Source organism: Triturus cristatus, chromosome 3_2 (genome assembly GCF_964204655.1).
Source record: "Triturus cristatus chromosome 3_2, aTriCri1.1, whole genome shotgun sequence".
Taxonomy (NCBI): Eukaryota; Metazoa; Chordata; class Amphibia; order Caudata; family Salamandridae; genus Triturus; species Triturus cristatus.
Window position 1 is genome coordinate 637780428 of NC_140584.1, and position 18247 is coordinate 637798674.

At 47.6% G+C, this 18247-nt stretch overlaps 1 protein-coding gene across 15 annotated transcripts in view; it reads left to right on the plus strand.

Annotated features, from left to right (window-relative positions):
• The first annotated feature begins 7175 nt into the window (after positions 1-7175).
• The window catches only part of LOC146857876 (zinc finger protein Helios-like), a 186221-nt gene continuing 175149 nt past the window's right edge, over positions 7176-18247 (plus strand). For 7 of the 15 annotated variants that reach the window (XM_085648562.1, XM_085648569.1, XM_085648565.1 and 4 more), the window contains exon 1: positions 14465-14852. In XM_085648562.1, coding sequence (XP_085504688.1) covers positions 14850-14852 — 3 coding nt within the window. In that variant the 5' untranslated portion in view covers positions 14465-14849. Of the gene's footprint in view, positions 7493-14464; positions 14853-18247 lie in introns of those variants that run through there. The other 8 variants (XM_085648570.1, XM_085648564.1, XM_085648580.1 and 5 more) reach the window with 8 other exon arrangements.

Sequence of the window (18247 nt, forward strand, 5' to 3'; positions counted from 1 at the left end):
ACCCCAGGGTCAAGGATGCACTTGGAAAAGCACCCTTAGAAGCACTAGCGCTTCTGGGTGCAGAGTGCTGAGGCCCAATGTTAACCAACAGGGGATAGGGAGCCTCCAGTTGGTGGCTGCTCACAAGCAAGCCACAAGGTTGTGGGAGTAAAGCGCCTGGTGTTAGGTTCAGGACAAAGGGGGATCCGGTTTAGCACACAAAGTGCACCCACAGCGGCACAGGGGCAGCTGGGTGCAGGGTGCTGGATTGGAGCGGGTGCGGTGCCCTGTTGTTTTCAATGGGGATTCTCCGGTTGCAACAAAGACTGCAGGTTTGGAATGAAGATCTACTGGAGGTGACCACTGGTTAGAGAGGTAAGTTGAGATGCCTGGGGATGCTGGTACACCATCGGTTGGGCCACCCAAGGCAATAGGAAGTCGGTGCAGGGGTGTCTTTAGGTGTTGGGTTTTCTTACCAGTTCTGGTTGCGGTCGGGGGGATCCTCCAGAAAGGGGCTGCAGCCGTTGATTGAAGATTCGAGGCAGGTCAGATATAACCAGATGTCAGGTCAGTATTGCCGGGGAAACCGCCTCGTGGTATTGAGTCACTCGAACTCGGGCATCGGTCGTCGGGTGCAGAGTGGTGCAGACTCGCGAATTTGGCCAGAGCCAGAGTCTGTTGTTGAGGAAATCCGGGGCTCACAGGAGACAAAGTTTTGGTTTGGAAGGAAGGGCAGGTCCTTCGGGTTATTGAGGGCTGCTGGTTGCAGGACACCGGGATTTTGCTGGGGCAGGTTCGAGGTGGGAACAGGCTGGTAGGGCTGGGGCCGAGTCAGTGGGTGTCCTCCTCTTCTTAGTTCAGCACGGCTTCTTCGGTCCTTCTTCTTCTCGTCTACTTGTCAGTTCTTGTCTGAGGAGGCAAGATTTGGGGTTGCCCCTAAATACTAGATTTAGGGGCATTACAGGTAGGTAAATTTCAGGACCAATGGGTCCCTTCCTTGGAGTGGGTACACCCCCTAATATAACACCCTCCAGTGCAAGGGGGGAATATGTCTCTCTGGTTGGCTGAGTCCCCCTATCTGCAAGATGGTGGGGACTGAGAGTTGTGCTTCACTTAGCCTCCCCTACCTGAGGGGTTAGGTTGGCAAAGGTGGTCACACCTTCCTTCCTCACTTGGTTTTCCTGCCGATTCTCCCACCTAAAGTGGGGGGGGTCAGAACCGGTGGGGTCAGTTACTGGAACAGCAATAGGCTGGGGTAGCTCACAAAGGCAGCAGGCCTGTGAAGGTTCCCCTTCGTGGACCCTGCCCATCCTGGTGGAGGAGGCTTGACACCTCATCCATAGATGTGCATTGTTCCAGGCCCCCCTGGAGAAGCAGGCTCTCGACCCAGGGGTCCAGAAACATGTCTGGTGGTGGCAACTGGCGAGCAGCCACTCAGCCAGGACAATAGTGTTGGGGTCGTTTTGAGCGCATTTTTCATTAAATCCCACACTGGCATGAGTGTGGGTTTAATGTGCTGAGAAGTTTGATACCAAACTTCCCAGTTTCCAGTAAGGCCATTATGGTGCTGTGGAGTTCGTAATGACAACCTCCCAGCACCATATAAGCTTAATGGCAATACTGCACTTACAATGTCTTATAATTGGCTTAGACACTGTAGGGGTACAGGGCTCATGCACCTGTACTCTCACCAGTGGTATAGTGCACCCAGATAGAGGGGTGGTTGACCTATGCCAAGGCAGTGGGCTGTAGGCATGGCACACAGGGATGTGTGCCATGTCGACTCTTTACTCTGTTCTGCACCAAAACGCGCAGGCTGCAATGACAGTGTATGTGTTAAGATACATGGCCTCTAAGGGTGGTACAATAAGTGCTGCAGCCCTCAGATGCCTTCCTTGGCTGCAGTGCCCTTGGTACCTATGGTACCATCTACAAAGGACTGATATGTGGCCAAAGAGTGCCAATTGGGTTTTGATTTAATGAAGTTTTATGAAAAGATATTAGACCCTGGGCACCTGATTGGCAGGAATTCAGGACACACTCAGTCAAAGTAAATCAACAGTTTGGCAAAAAGTGGGGGTGACAATGCAAAATGAGGGCACTTTCTCACACCTACCAAATGTCATGAAAACCTGTTCAGTCAATTTGCCGTAGCATTTTGCGGAGATTCGTCAACTGGGGGCAAAGATATTACCTACCAAAAATCCTGAGAATTCCTGTATCAGGAAACCCTGAATATAACTACAGAGTGTCTACTGCCTATATATATATATATATATGACCTACTGGTGGTCGCCAGTAGGTAGTTATAGTTAGGACCTAGTTTCCATTGGAAAAGCATTTTTTGTTTTCCCAATAACTTTGGCACCGGTTGACGAATCTTTGCAAAATTTTCAAAACTAGTGATCCGCTCCGGTCAGCTCCTGTCTTGAAAGTTTCGTGGTGATTCGTCAAGTGGGGGTTGAGAAAAAAGGGGGTCCTAAACACATTTTCCCCATGTTATTTTCCATACGAAACTTTAGGCAAAGCTACAGTCCGAACTGCTGAACGGAATTACACCAAATTTGGCAAAAAGGTAGCTCTTGGTTCAGAAAGTGACATTTTTTTAAATGGTGTAATTCTGTTCAGTGGTTCTTGAGAAGTTAAAGAAAGAAAAAGTTTCAATATCTGTGGCTGAGGAGGGTTCGCGAACCCTCCAGACCACGAGCTTCATTCTAATTGGCTGCCAACACTCCAAATCAGGAAGTGTTGACAGCCATCTTGTGACTCGGTAGAACCGAGTCACAAGAAAACAGTAAAAAAAACATTAAAAATCAAGAAAAGGGGGCAGGATAGAAACACCCTGACCTAGGCCAGCTCACGGGGTCCCAAAGAGACCCCCAGGGCCAAAAAAAGCATTTTTTAAAAATAATTTTGGCGCGAATCGTGAAGGGGTCGCGAATCCCGCTGAAATTATTTTTAAAAAACGAAGCATGGGTTTCCTGCGTTTCGTTTAAAAAAAGCCCCGTCCTGGGGGCACTGCCAATTTATCGGCAGGGGCCCGTGGGGGCCACCACAGCCCCAGGGCCTGCCACCTCCCCGAAGCTTCAACAAACAACAGCGGGGGGCTCGTGGCCCCCCCGCAGCCCTGGGGACCGCCACCTCCCCGGGGCTTTGCAATGGTAGGGTGGGGGGCAGTGCGACCCCCCCTCCTCGAGCCCTTGATACCCTGGGAACCGCCACCCCCCAGGGCTGGCTCCTGCAGTGCCCCAGGTTGCCCACCCCCAGGACACTGCTGTTTGCTATGGCAGGGCAGGAGCCGTGCAGCTCCCGCCCTGTCATAGCAAACTCTAGTTTGGATTTTGGAAGCGAGAGCAGGTTGCCGGCTCTCGCTTCCAAAATCCAAAGCAGATAGCTTTTCCACAAAGGGAGCTGCATGTTAGCAGCTCCCAGTGTGGAAAAGCAATGCCGGCTCCCGCAGGAGGCGGGGAGCCGCGGTCCCTAACAGAGTGGCCAGGCCCCAGGAGATGGGATCCCCGGGGCCAAAAATGGTCTCGGGAGGGGGGCCACATAGCCCCCTTTCCGTATTTTTTTAACAAAATAAACAAATAGTGGTCAGGTCCTGGGGATGGGATCCCCAGGGTCCAAAAAATTGTAAAAGAAGGGGGGCCACACAGCCCCCTTCTAAAACATAAAATAAAAAATAAAAAACGGCATCACGCTGGAGGCCCCGCCCCCTCCCTGCATCACTCTGCAAACGCGCCCCGTGGTGCGTTGTGAGTTGGGGAATTAATTCCCCTTGAATACTGGGGGTCCCTGGCGGCCAACTAGCCCACCAGGTACCTCCAGTATGCGTCACATATATATATATATATATAGTCCCAACTGGCAGATGCCAATAGGGAGTTATACATTGGACTTAGTTTCCATAGGAAAAGCATTTTTTTGCTATTCCAAAAAGATTGCCGCCATTTGATGAATCGTAATGAAACTTTCTAAACTAATACAATGAGAAGGGGGCAGGGTCTATATACACTGCCCCATAGGCCTCTTGGGGGGATCCCAGAGGGACAACTCCAGGGCAAAACAGTGCTTTATAAAAAATAAAAAATAAGCATCAGGAGCTGCGGCTTAGGTCAAAAAATGCAAATAAAAAGAAGTGCGGGGTCGTGCCTTTCTTTACTAATAGGCCCCCACGTGGGCTCGGTCCAAGGGGCATGAGCACATATGTAAAGGAGGAGGGCTCAGGGGGCCCCCCTCCTATGACTTATCATAAGTCCTGGGACCACCACCTCCCCGGATCACTTTCATAAATAATTGCAGGTGGGCTTGCTGGCGCTGCACACAAACTGGAGCCTGCCACCTCTCCGAGGGCAAATGTAGTTAGGTTAATGTGAGGAGGCCCGCACGACTCCCAGCAGCCCTGGGGGCCGCCACCTCTCCAGGGAAACATAATTAAGTTAATGAGGGGGGCCCGCACAGTCCTACTCAGCCGCGGGGACCGCCACCTCCCGGGGCACTATGAAAAATAAATGTGGGTGGGCCCACTGGGCCCGTCTGTGCCCAGAGCACTGCCACCCACCCTGGGACAAATAATAAAATCAATGCGGGGACCCACACAGATTCCTGCTGCCCAAGGGCTGATAAAAAATTAATTTAGGGGGTCCGCAACAGACCCCCTGTCCCAGGGACCGCCACCTCCCCGGGGCACAGATTTAAGATAGAGGGCAGCTGTTCAGCCTGCCTCATGGACCCATTTATGGCCCTGGGGACTGCCACCTCCAGGGCCGGCTCCCAAGGTGCCCACCATCGGGAGGTAGCTGTTTGCTTTTGCTTGGTGGGAGCTAAAAACCTCCTACCAAGCAAAAGCAAACATAATTCTGCTTTCTGCAAGACGGAGCTGTCAGAAGCAGAGTTTTCATCTGTTTCTCTGCATGCTAATATGCATGCAGAGAAACAGATGAAAACATTGCTCTGGCAGACAGGGTGCTACCTTTCAGCCTTAGGGGCACCCAGAATAAAGAGCCCGGGCCCCTTGAAATGGGATCTCCGGGGCTGAAATGGGCTTGGGGAAGGGGCACCATGGCCTCCCTCCCCATAGTGTAATGGCCGGTCCCCAGGGGATGGGGTCTCTGGGGTCCTAATTGACCCTGGGAGGGGGGCCGTACAGCTCCCCTCCCCAATTGGAAAAATATGTATATATATTTGTTTTAATGCCTGCCCAGGGGATAATCGCCAGAAGCTTCGCCCCTTTCTCAACCACTCAAAGGGCCCGCCTGGTGCGCAACTTGTTGAGGATGAAGTCTCCTTGGCTATTGAAGGTCCTTGGCGGCAGGAACCCCTCCTGTTACCTCCAATCAGTCCCACGCAGCAGGATTGCTGAGAGGTCATCCTATGGCCCCTGCCTTCCTCCAGCACTTTGCAAACGCACCTCCTGGACACAGTATGAGTGATGCAATATGTGAGATCATAAGCAGTGCATTGCAGGGACATAAGTTATAGTTAGCCCAGGTAACTATAACTGCTGAACTTCTATGGTTTTGTACTAGTGAAATCAGAGCCTAACTATAACATCCCTGTAACCTTTGATTTTTTCAGTGAATATATATATATACATATTATATATAACATAAATATACGCGTGTGTGTGTGTGATTGTGAGCAGTCTGTACTGCGGATACTGACTCAAACTGTGGGTGACTCATCACACACAGCGTTAGTAACCTCCTGTGGTAGACTCAGAAGAGATAGTGAGGAAAGCCCATCAATTCTCTCTAAGCAAGATTGGTAGCAGAAGGTTGAAACATTGTAGTTTCAGAAAGACAAACAGATAAACACCAAAGAGAAACGCAAGGGTACAACAAAAACATAAAGGTGCATAGTGAGATGGGAGCCTGGTGGGAACAGCAGGAGAGAAACCCACATGCTGCCATGCAAAGAGTTCTGGGTAGCGCAGGGTTATATACTGCCCATTCTCACCTTGCTGGAAGTATTAGCCCCCGCTTCTTTGAGGAAGGATACATATTCCAATGTAGCTACAGGTACTGTCTTGGAATGAGAAGGACGCTAACCATGTGCTGGAACTTTTCAATGTCTTTTGTGCTGCATTTTTGATCTCCATAATCTCTATGTTCTTTTCAGGATTTGCTTGCTTCATGGTTTCATTATGTTTCTCTAACAATGAAGGTGGGTGTGACTCCCTTCAAACCCAGACATGTCATCGTGACATAATACTTTTGTAATTACTGTGGGTACCTAATTAATCACTAGCATGTTCCAATATGTTACTTAGATACTGCAGTGGACGCCTCTTCGGTTATGTATCACAAATATGTGTCTGCACTTCATAGTAATTTTTAGTGCATCTGATGGGTACAAATAACATGTACTGCTGCCCAAAAACACTGCTTTTATGCAGCATGACAAATCAAAGCTATAAGAAGATTGCATGTGTGTTATTTGGACCTGCTTGTAAAATCTATAGGATTTCGACCAACCTATTTTGGGGGGGGAAATTATATAAAAGGACGTATTATGCCCCTTGTTTTAATGTTTCTTGGGGTAACTTCCCCTATTAACCCCTCTCTTACCACTCCTGATGAAATGTCAGCCTGCTTGCTGTATCCGTTTGATGCAATTGGGATCTATGTTTTGTGACTCATCCCTTTAAGATGTCTCCATTTCACACTGTGCTTAATCATGCTCATTTACGAAATAAAATGTATCTTGCCAATTTAATTACAGTTCTATTATTAACCATCTCAATAGTGTGCTTGGTATCAACATTAGGAGGAATGAAAGCTTGGGCCAGCCCGCCAAGTAAAACAACTCTACACCAAAGGTTAGACAAAGTTCTGCAGCAGGCGCTCAACCGACTGAGACATCCGAGCAGCTTACCTCTGACGATGCAATTTACAAAGTTCGCTTACTATTCTGTATGTTTTGCCTAGTGAGTATATTATTATTGTTTATATTGCTGTCTCGAGGAGCGTATGCCATTTGTTATTAGCTAAAAAAATATACAGTAAAAAAAAAAATCCAAACACAATTTCATTACATGGAGACTGCATCTAGTCTCGCGCCATGCAAAGGAGGTTTGTGTTTCATTTCATAGCCTCCACTCCTCTCTGTACACATGGGAGAGGGAGGTGCTCCTGGGGCTGCGGTGCTGAGCAAGTGCCCTGTCCTGTAATCGATTGCCGAGCGCCTTGAGCTGTACAGTAGCGTGCGTCTGTGCGTGTGTGTGCGGCGGTGTGTGCGCCCGTGTGCCCGTCTGTCTGGGCAGGGCTGGCTCTGGCTGCATCCGTTTCTCTGCGTTTGACCAGCTGTCCCAGGCTCACCCCTGCCTGGCACTGTCGAAGATGGAGGAAGTAAGAGCCGGATTACCCTTAGCGACAGCGGCACTGCCTTAGTTTCCGTAACCAGCCGCGACGCACGGCAACGGCGGCGCACGGCCGGACGGCGAGCCCCGGGCAGGCGGGCGAGCACCTGCCGCAGAGGGCACCGGCTGCGAGGATGGCGCCGGAAACATGAGGTAGCACAGGCGCTGGCAGTATATCTGGTGCTATGTTATGCTATCTTGCTAGTTTGTATGACACTTACCCCGCAGTGGCCAAAGGGTTTAGAAACGCTTGTAGCAGAGACCCTAGCAGCAAATAATTGTAATGAAGAAATTATGGGAGGTATTGACATGAATTGGTTGTGGCCAAGGCAGTGAAATGCAGAAACAGCAGTAAAAATGGTTTGAATGATGATATTGCGAGGTGGAGGAAGGAAGGGGAGTTGTGCGGTGGAAACTTGGGATTCGTCGTGCTACGCTGAGGCGCGCGAGTCTGCTGCACCTGTTGCTATCTGAAATGTTATGGGGAAGTGGGTGGCGACTGCTGGAGTGCAGTGGGCGCTACCAGTCTCTCCCTGCCCCTTGCGACACTACCTGGAGCATGCCATTTGAATTCAGGGATGGCATTGACTATTTACACAGCGAGCCGTATCATCTGAATGTGTGCTTAAATAGGCAGGTGGTCGTGGTGCCCGAGTATCATAGTAGCTTTACACCGACCCCGGAAACTTGAGGCGGCTTTCCCGCCATTCGAAACTAAAATTGCACGTTACAAACATACAGGTGTGTACCAGGCGCTTAACCCACCGGGCGAATGTGCCAGCGAAGGAAATGTGGGCCATCCGGTTTCTATCTCCCTCCCACCTCTTGCTTCCCCTGGCAACAAATAGTGAGACCAGGGTAGATTTCTGGATGAAAGAATGAGTTCGCTCCTATAGCGCAACGCCATGAGGCCAAGAGGTAGTTTAGTCACTAAAGCATCTAAAGTTGAGTTGGTCCGAGGACTCTGCTCCCGCCAGTCGGCCTCATAGGACCCCTTCTCGGGTGACAGGGTTACCCTCGCCTCCTCTAACCGGCAGTAGATGTCAAGAGAGCGATTGCATATTAAATTAAAGAAATCATTCTGCACATGGCGCCACACGGTGTGCTCGGCTACTTTTCGACTGAATGTACACATCCAGAAACGAGGCATCAAGCGCAATCACAGTCCTCAAATATCCTGAGGCTCGGTGCGTTCAGTCTCATGAGCCCGGGCCTGGGGGAGCGGACAGGTCTCCCATTGTAATTATTCCGCTCAGTAGAATTTTAAAAAGCTTGCAAAAACGTATTGAGAATATGTAGGATTATAGAGAGAAACTTTCCGTAAAGCAACTACACGTTCAGAACAAACACGCAGAGAGACTTTTTGGACCAATCCCGAACCGTTTTTCAGGAACTTAGCCATAAACTCGTCAGACCCGATTTGGGAAGTTTCTAGACTGCATGGCGTAACAAGAGTCCTGTCAAAAGGCTTTTCCTAGAAACAAGGGAACACCTTTGCCAGAAACAAACAATGTCAGGAAAAGCGGTAGCTCCTAGGAAATCTCTGGAAGCTAAACTGAAACATAGCTGTCTGTCACATAGAAGTCAGATAGAAACTGTGGTGCTCATTACGATGGCGGGCGGACCACTGTAGCGGTGATTGGGTCCGCCCGCCATGCGTGCGGCGGTCCCGCATATACAATTATGATGGGACCACCGCCGCTGCGGTCGGATTCCGCACCTTTAACATTGAGGCGGTGGCTGCTGACAGCAGCACCGCCGCAATGCCTAAAAGAGCATGTTGTGCATTTCCCTGCACTGCATGACAGGCACTACACCGTGCCTCCCACTTGGTGCAGTGAAATGCATGGTACCCCCCCCCCCCCAGTGCACACACACCTCTCCCCAACACAAGGGAGGCCCGCAACGGGCCCCTGAAGATATTCTCCGCCAGCCTTTCAATGGCGGTTCAACTGCCACAGAAAGGCTGGCTTCCACCGGCATCATAATTGTGCCAGTGGAGCCTGCTAGGCTCCGCCGCCATTGTGACCATGCTGACCGCTCCGCCAGGCAATTGTGACGATTGCTACCAGCGGAAAAGCGGCAGACGGAAAGTCCATCCGCCAGGATACCTCATCACCATCATAATGTGGTGGGGGGTATATCTCATGACGACGGCGGAAAGATCGCCACCGCCGGCCCAGCAGCAGCTATTTGTCCGCCATCGTAATGAGCCCCATAGTGAGGAACTTGTCTGACACAGAAGCTAGACAGAAACAAAGCGAGAAGCTTGTCTTACACATTGAAACTAGACTGAAACACAGTGAGAAGCTTGTCTGACACATAGTTAGAAGCTAGACTGAAACAGTGAGAAGCTTGTCTGACACATCAATGATAGACGGAAACACAGTGAGAAGCTTTTCTTACCACATAGTTGGAAGCTAGACAGAAAAATAGTGAGATCCCTGTCAGACACATAGAAGCTAGACAGTAACAGAGTGAGAAGCTTTTCTGACGCATAGAAGATAGACTGAAAAATAGCGAGAAGCTTGTCCGACACGTAGTTAGAAGCTTGGCAGAAACAGTGAGAAGCTTGTCTGACACAAAGCAGCTAGACTGAAATACAGTGAGAAGCTTATCTGACACTTAGAATCTAGACATAAACATAGTGAAAAGCTTGTGTGACAAACAGACAGAAGCTAGACTTAAACACAGTGAGAAGCTTGTTAGACACATATAAGCTAGACTGAAATATAGTCAGAAGCTTGCCTGGCACATTGAAGCTTGACAGAAACATAATGAGAAACTCGTGTGACACATAGAAACTAGACAGATACACAGTTAGAAGCTTGTCTGCCACGTGGTTAAAGGCTAGACAGAGACACAGTTAGAAGCTTGTCTGCCACATAGTTAGAAACTAGACAGAGACATAGTGAGAAGCTGGTCTGACACATAGTTGCTAGACGGAAACATAGTGGGAAGTATTGTCTGACACATAGAACTAGACAAACATAGTGAGAATCTTGTCTGGCACTCCTAAGCTAGTGAAAAACATAGTGAAAAGCTTTTCTGACACATAAAAGATAGACAGAACCACATTGAGAAGCTTGTCTGACACAACGTTAGAAGCAAAACTGGAACACAGGAAGAAGCTCTCCTGGCACATATTTAGGAGCTAGACTGAAAGGTAGTGGGAAGCTTGTGGAAATGTCATGAGAATGTTGTCCAACACCAAGCGAGAAGCATAACAAAAACATAGAACTTGCCTAATGTAGTGAAAGGCTGGTCTGACACAGAGTAAGACACTCAACTGAAGCTTGTATCACACATAGAAGCTAGACAGACACATAGCAAGAAGCTTGTCTGACACATAGGAGCTTGACAGAAACAGTGAGAAGCTTGTCTGACATATAGAAGTCAGATAGAAACATATAAGCTTCTCTGTCACATAGATAGAAGCTAGACTGAAAGACATAGTGAGAAGCTTGTTTGACACATAGAAACTTCACTAAAACATAATGAGAAGCGTGTGTGATACATAGAAACTGCATTCAGACCTAATGAGAAGCTTGTCTGACACATAGAAGATGGACTGACACATACCAATAAGCTTGTCTGACACCTAGAAGCTAGACTTAAACATAGTGAGAAGCTTGTTTGACACAGAAACTGCACTAAAACATAATGAGAAGCTTGTCTGACAAATAGAAACTGCATTCAGACCCAATGAGAAGCTTGTCTAACACATAGAAGATGGACTGACACATACCAAGAAGCTTGTCTGACACACAGAAGCTTGACTTAAACATAGTGAGAAGCTTGTCTGACACATAGAAGATGGACTGACATATACCAAGAAGCTTGTCGGACACATACAAGCTAGACAAACATAGTGAGAAACTTGTCTGACACATAGAAGATAGACAAACATAGTGAGAAGCTTGTCTGACACACATAAGCTAGAGGGAGACATAGTGAGAAGTTTGTCTGACACAGAAACTTCACTCAAACATAATAAGAACCATGTCTGGCACATAAAAGCTAGACAGAAACATAGCAAGAAGCTTGTCTGACACATAGAAGCTAGACGGAAACGTAGCGAGAAGCTTGTCTGACACATAGAAACTGCACTGAAACATAGTGAGAAGCTAATCTGCCACATAGTTAGAAGCTAGACTGAAACAAAGTGAGAAACTTGTTTGACACTTATAAAGTGGAGAGAAACGTACCTGGAAGCGTGTCTGACACTTAAAGCCTGTCTGCCACATAGTTAGACAAAAGCATAGTGAGAAGCTTGTCTCAGACATAGTGAGAAGCTTGCCTGACACAAAGAAGCCAGACACAAACACAGTGAGAAACTTGTCTGACACATAGATGCTAGACAAACATAGTGAGAAGTATTTTCTGACACATAGAAGCTATACAGGAACACAGTGAGAAGCTTGTCTGACACATTGTTAGAAGCTAGACAGAAACACAGTGAGAAGCTTGTCTGACACATAGTTAGAAGCTAGACAGAAACACAGTGAGAAGCTTGTCTGACACATAGTTAGAAGCTAGACAGAAACACAGTGAGAAGCTTGTCTGACATAGAAGATAATAAACATAGTGATCCACCCACAGGTAAGTATAGTATGTCAGAATCTCCCACAATAGATATGTATCCCACAATGGTGGGGAGTACACACTAGTTGTTAAAATACCCCTCACACACCAAAAGGGCCCTTGGTGTCATGCTTCATCATAGGGGTCTTCCCGCCCCTCTACGGGACGGGGCGTGCTACAACCTACGTTTGCGTGGGAGCACTGATGTTAATGAGACAACTATGTGTGATGCGAGGGTGTGAGAGGAAGGGTCTGGAGTGATTGGGAATGTGAATTAAAAAATACCTGGCTCTGTGGTCTAGAAAATTTTAATATACCCTTGAGCTGGTATTAATAAAAGGTGGAGGGGAGGAGGTGTGGATGCCTCAATGAGGCACAGCTCATTGAGGCATCCACACCTCCTCCCCTCCACCTTTTATTAATACCAGCTCAAGGGTATATTAAAATTTTCTAGACCACAGAGCCAGGTATTTTTTAATTCACGTTCCCAATCACTCCAGACCCTTCCTCTCACACCCTCGCATCACACATAGTTGTCTCATTAACATCAGTGCTCCCACGCAAACGTAGGTTGTAGCACGCCTCGTCCCGTAGAGTGGCGGGAAGACGCCTATGATGAAGCATGACACCAAGGGCCCTTTTGGTGTGTGAGGGGTATTTTAACAACTAGTGTGTACTCCCCACCATTGTGGGATACATATCTATTGTGGGAGATTCTGACATACTATACTTACCTGTGGGTGGATCACTATGTTTATTGACTTATGACCGGGAGGATGTATCCACCTCCACCACTTTTTTGAGTGGAACCTCTCTACTCCCCATTTTGTTCCTTTTTATGACATAGAAGATAGACAGAAACACAGTGAGAAGCTTGTCTGACACATAGTTCAAAGCTAGAATGAAACACGGGAAGAAGCTCTCCTGACACATATGTAGAAGCTCGACTGAAACATACCGAGAAGCTTGTGGAATCATCATGAGAATGTCGTCCAACACGGAAACTTGGCAGGCCATAAGTGAGAAGCGTGTCTGAAACATAGTGCGAAACTTGTTGGATAAACCCTGAGGCCAATAAAAGAAGCATGGTGGGACGATCACAGAAACATTGAGAAACTTAGCTGAAACATTGCGAAAAGCTTTGATGAAAAATTGAGAATCTTGGAAGAAAGAAAGGTGATGAGAAGTTTGGCTAAAATGGAGAAGGGTTTCAGAAACAACACTGTAAGTGTCTTGGTAGAGGCATAGTAAAACGATTGCCACATTCACACTAAGAAGCTTGTTGGAAACACAATGAACAGTTCTGCAGATGCTTGACATAAAAGCAGCTTGATATAGACATTGAAAAGCTTGGCAGAAATAAGTAAACTCATAGACAGACTTTTGGCTCAAATTTAGTGACATGTTTGTCATAAGCCTAGTAAGAAGCCAGATAACGTAATTGTAAACTCAAAGGCCTACGGAAACATATGGCATATGCATGGTCATTGAACTAATACAATTCTGCGGTGTTTTCCGCATAGTTATGAGTTTTCTACATCTGACACTTAGTCTGTCATTAGCTGCATAATTTGCTGATTTTAACAAAAAAAAATTGTTTTTAGTACTGACGCAACAAAAGTTACTAAAACCCAGTGATACATATTACCACGCAGAGGAAGTCCCTTCAAAGAGGTGTACTGGTCACTTTTCTGTTGCTAAGTGCTGTATTTTTATATTCAACTGGTATTAATTAGGTGAAATATTTGCCAAGACCTTGTTAACATATGTAAAAATGACAAAATACGTATTACTATTACAAAGTGTGCCATATTACGCCACATAATTAGCCTTTGCTTGCCACATAATGTGGTCCTCCCCTGCCATATAATTCCATTGGAGTTGATCATGGGCCTAGGAAGATGTTTGACCGAGCAATGGGGTGAAGTTAGGCAGATCACCTCCTTCCCAGGACAAGCTCAGAGGTCAAAATGTGCTACATTACGCCGCACAATTTGTCTTTTCTTGCTTTAATGTGGCCCTCTCCGGTATATTTCCAGTGGGCCTTGGCAAAGGCCTAGTGAGATGTTTGCCAGAGCAATTGTACCAAGCTAGGAGATTACCTGCCTCCTAGGAGAAGCTGAGAAGCCAAAATGTCATGAATTACGCCACTTAATTCTCCTTTTCTTGTCGCATAATATATATATATGGCCCTTTCCTGCCGCATAATTCAAGAGGCCCTCGACATAGGCCTCTTGGGAAGCTTGTTGAGTCGACCTCCATCGCAGGGCAATCTGAGAAGGCAGGGCATTTGTTCATGTTCCCTCTTTGTACCACATCCCCACAACGCCAACTCTTGTAGTAGCATTAGCAGTTACTATAGGCACTGGTCGAGCCCCCGGCCTTTAATACACCAGGGGGCTACTCATACTGCAGGCGTGTGCTACACACTCCTCTGTACCTGTGCTGTCCCTCCTCAGCCCTCAAACCCCCACCCCTCGTGATCCATCCTGGTTTCTTTCTCAGCTGCTTTTGGAAAGAACCGGTGGATCCAGTTTTTTTTCTTCTTCCTCTTGTAAATCACATTGCTGGAGCTATGACCTCTCTCTCGCTCTCTTTCTCTCTCTCTTTCCTGAAAGTACGTGACATTCCTGAGTAACTTTCCCTAACAAGACCATCCCAAAACGCCTTTTTTCTTCTTCTTCCGTCATTTGCTCTTCTCCCTCCCGAGGAGAGAGGTCGGGACTGCGCTCTGCCTCCGCCACATTGGCACTGCACCCCCCACCCGTGGTCTCTTCGGCGGAGGGAAGCCGGCCCCATATTGCGTAAACTGCCCCCACCCGGCGTCTTGAAATTGCGACTTTATCTCTTCTCGACGGAAGAATCGGAAACTGAAGTCCGCTCCCATTGGGCGCTGGAAGCTGGACCTGCTGTCACGCACTTGGAAATGGTGATGAGTTTTTTTTTTGTGTTGTTATATTTTTTTTGTTCAATTAAATCAAATTATTTCCTTCTTTTAGTCTTTTGCTCCCACTCCTTTCCTATTTCTTATTGGAATGCTTCTTTTTTAGGGTGCTGGGGTTCCCGTGTTCCTCTGTGTCGTTGTTATCCCCTCTCTTTTATGTAAATCTTTAGGGGGTTATATTTATACACTTCCATAGATGTATGTCAAAAGACAGTAAGGAGTGTATGCTTTTTATACACGACCTCACAGACTGTCTAATCGTCCCACCTCTCGCGGGACACTGCATCGAGCACCGCAGGGCCCCGCTCCCTTTAAAGAGACACCGTCATTTGGACCTCAACAGGTTTTGAAGGGGTAGTGGGTGAGAGAGGGGCGTAGGATTCTGTATCGGTTTCTGGCGCTTTGCCATACCTGTTTCTCAATGTGTCAGTCCCAGAAAGAAGTCGGTGTGTCATAACTTGTGATAACTCTTTTCGGACCAAGGCAGAGGGCCGAGCCCAGTGCGGGTCAGAGGTGGGCTGGCACTGCTGCAGTGTGTAAGGTGACGGTGCGCGGGACCCTGCTCGGCATTCACTTTCGGGACTAGGTCACTTCTCTAGCTTCGTATTGTCGGGACTAAGAGGCCCCCTTCGACCCTCCCGTCTGTTCTCTGAGGCTCTTCGCTTGAGACATTTTTAGCTCAGAGTTGAGCTAAAGGCGCGTTTCCTGTTGGTAACTTGTTCATAACCAGTGCAGGAGGAAAGCCAAAGCGGTTTGTTACTTTTCACAGCAATTACTTAAATAAAATATATAAGTAGATGGATAACGTAGATACATAGACAGACAGGCAGGCAGGCAGGCAGGCAGATAGATAGATAGATAGATAGATAGATAGATAGATAGATAGATAGATAGATAGATAGATAGATAGATAGATAGATAGATAGATAGATAGATAGATAGATAGATAGATAGATAGATTCAAACCATCTAATCATAAACAGACATGAGTTCAGTTGTTCAGACGAAAGTGTATTGCTTTTAAGTACAAATAATTAAGTAGTAAAATACATTAAAACATAATTTACAATCAGATAAGGCAGTCTATTCTTGTGGCATTCGTCGTCCTCCGGGCCCCCTGCGCTCTTAAAGATTATTTTATCGTAATGTTTGCATAGCGCTTCATACTCCTGTTGTGGCCACAAAGCACTTAAAAGGAAGCGAGTAAAAAACCCCAGCAAAACAGGAGAGAGCGGGATGTTGAAACTTAAGCTTTACCTTCTGGCTTTGCTGCGAACTTGATCTGCCGGCCATGAAAAGAAGAATAAAAAGAGGAACAATTTTTTTCTACTTTTTTTTGGGAAGTGATTCGGAGACAATGAATTGAAGCCGCCTGTTTTCCAGTAACTAAGGCAGAAATTCCAGGAGTCAGGGCTAAATATACTTTGGCGGATCAATACAGAAATGGCTCGTGGTTGAATTATTTAGGTTACTGCTGCTGGGAGACTTTTTTTTTTTTTTTTTAAAGGAAAGGGGAAAAATGGAGGAGGGCGCGGGTGCTAGGGACAGAGACTGCCTGCTCCCTCATGCTAGCGCTGTAACTTTAACTGTGCTTCCAGGCGCTGCAGGTGCCGCGTGGTTGCTTCTGAAAGCGCCACACCTGTGTGCCCGAGGCTTCACCCTGTAGTGTAGATACATAGATTATGATTCAGATATGGGTCGGCGCCAGGGCTCTATGCCTGTCCACTCGCCTTCCTCAACATAGTATTTATATATCTTCTAATGTCACACGCAGGACTTGGTGCTTCACCCCTCCGAATAGGAAAATCCAGTCACGGTTTGAGGTTATCAACAATGAATATGCGAGTGACACTTTACATGTATTAAGTGTAACTAGAGTTGATTTGCTTTTTGTTTGCCTTACTAAAACCATGACTGAAAGTTACTTTTCGGGCGCCCATTACAAATGCTGCGCTACTAAGATAGGACAATAGCAGGAGTTACCAGCTCTAAAGGAAAACCCCGACCCGCGGTATCACTGTGGGCCCAGTGCGTCTCGTGCCCACCCAGCAGCCGCTAACATCACTGTGGGCCCAGCGCGTCTCGTGCCCACCCAGCAGCCGCTAAAATCACTGTGGGCCCAGTGCGTCTCGTGCCCACCCAGCAGCCGCTAAAATCACTGTGGGCCCCGTGCGTCTCGTGCCCACCCAGCAGCCGCTAACATCACTGTGGGCCCAGCGCGTCTCGTGCCCACCCAGCAGCCGCTAAAATCACTGTGGGCGCGGTGTGTCTCGTGCACACCCAGCAGCCACTGAAATCACTGTGGGCCCGGCGCGTCTCGTGCACACCCAGCAGCCACTGAAATCACTGTGGGCCCGGCGCGTCTCGTGCACACCCAGCAGCCTCTGAAAACAGCGTGGATGCCAGTAAAACTCCAGGGGGAAAGCGAGCGCGGAATTTCCTGCAGTGTGCATGGTGATTCCCCACTTGTTATAAAAGTCCTGTAGTCCAAAAAGCAATGGCGGTAAATCCTCCATTCCAAGAATTACCATGATATCAGTGACACGGGGAGACACCGGGCTGTTTTCCAAACCACTGGTAATGGGACCCTCAACGGGGCAAAGATACCTGCGTCAATTTGTTGTCTTTGGCCAAGCAAAGGTGCTTCAAAGTTCAGAGACAGCCAGGCAGATTGGAAGTACAGTGCAGCAGAGGTGAGACCGTGTCAGGAGAGACCTCAGTGGTAGTTCTACAGGAGTAGTACTATTCAACATACTCCTACATGCCTTTGTTAACCAGTCCAGAAATGTCCAACTCCCAAATATTAAACACGCAAACACACCGTCCTTTCTGTTTGTGCTAATTATGTTGAATACTCCCCTAGTGTTCCCATTTATTCCACTTTTAGATGGTGTGAGGACAATTCGCAAACTCATCTCATAGTGCCTAAACAAATTCAACAGGAGCACTACTTTATGCGCTCCAAATGCATTTGTGAGTAGGCCTTCTAATGTCTGTCTTGCCAGGCCTCTTTCTGTGCTAAGCTGATGTTGGCAAACCTTTGCCCAAGGGATTCAATGACTTCTCTCCGAGTGTGCATGTGCCTGGTATATGTCCATGCAGGTGGGCAGGTCATAGGCATCTTGCATAGGCCTGCATGGTCTCTGTCTCTCTCTACAATCTTGAGTAGACACCATGCGGCTGCAAGTCATTACCAAGCAACGCCCCAGTACCTCCTCGGTCCTTCACCCCGGCGGAGCCATTTAGTATCCTAAAGCCACTCGTAGCTAGGGCCACTGGAGTTATGCAGCAGAGGTGGGCCAAATTATGTGGGAGGAATGACTAAATTATGCAGAAAGAAAAGGCATATCACCTGGTGTAATGTGGCACAATTTTTGATA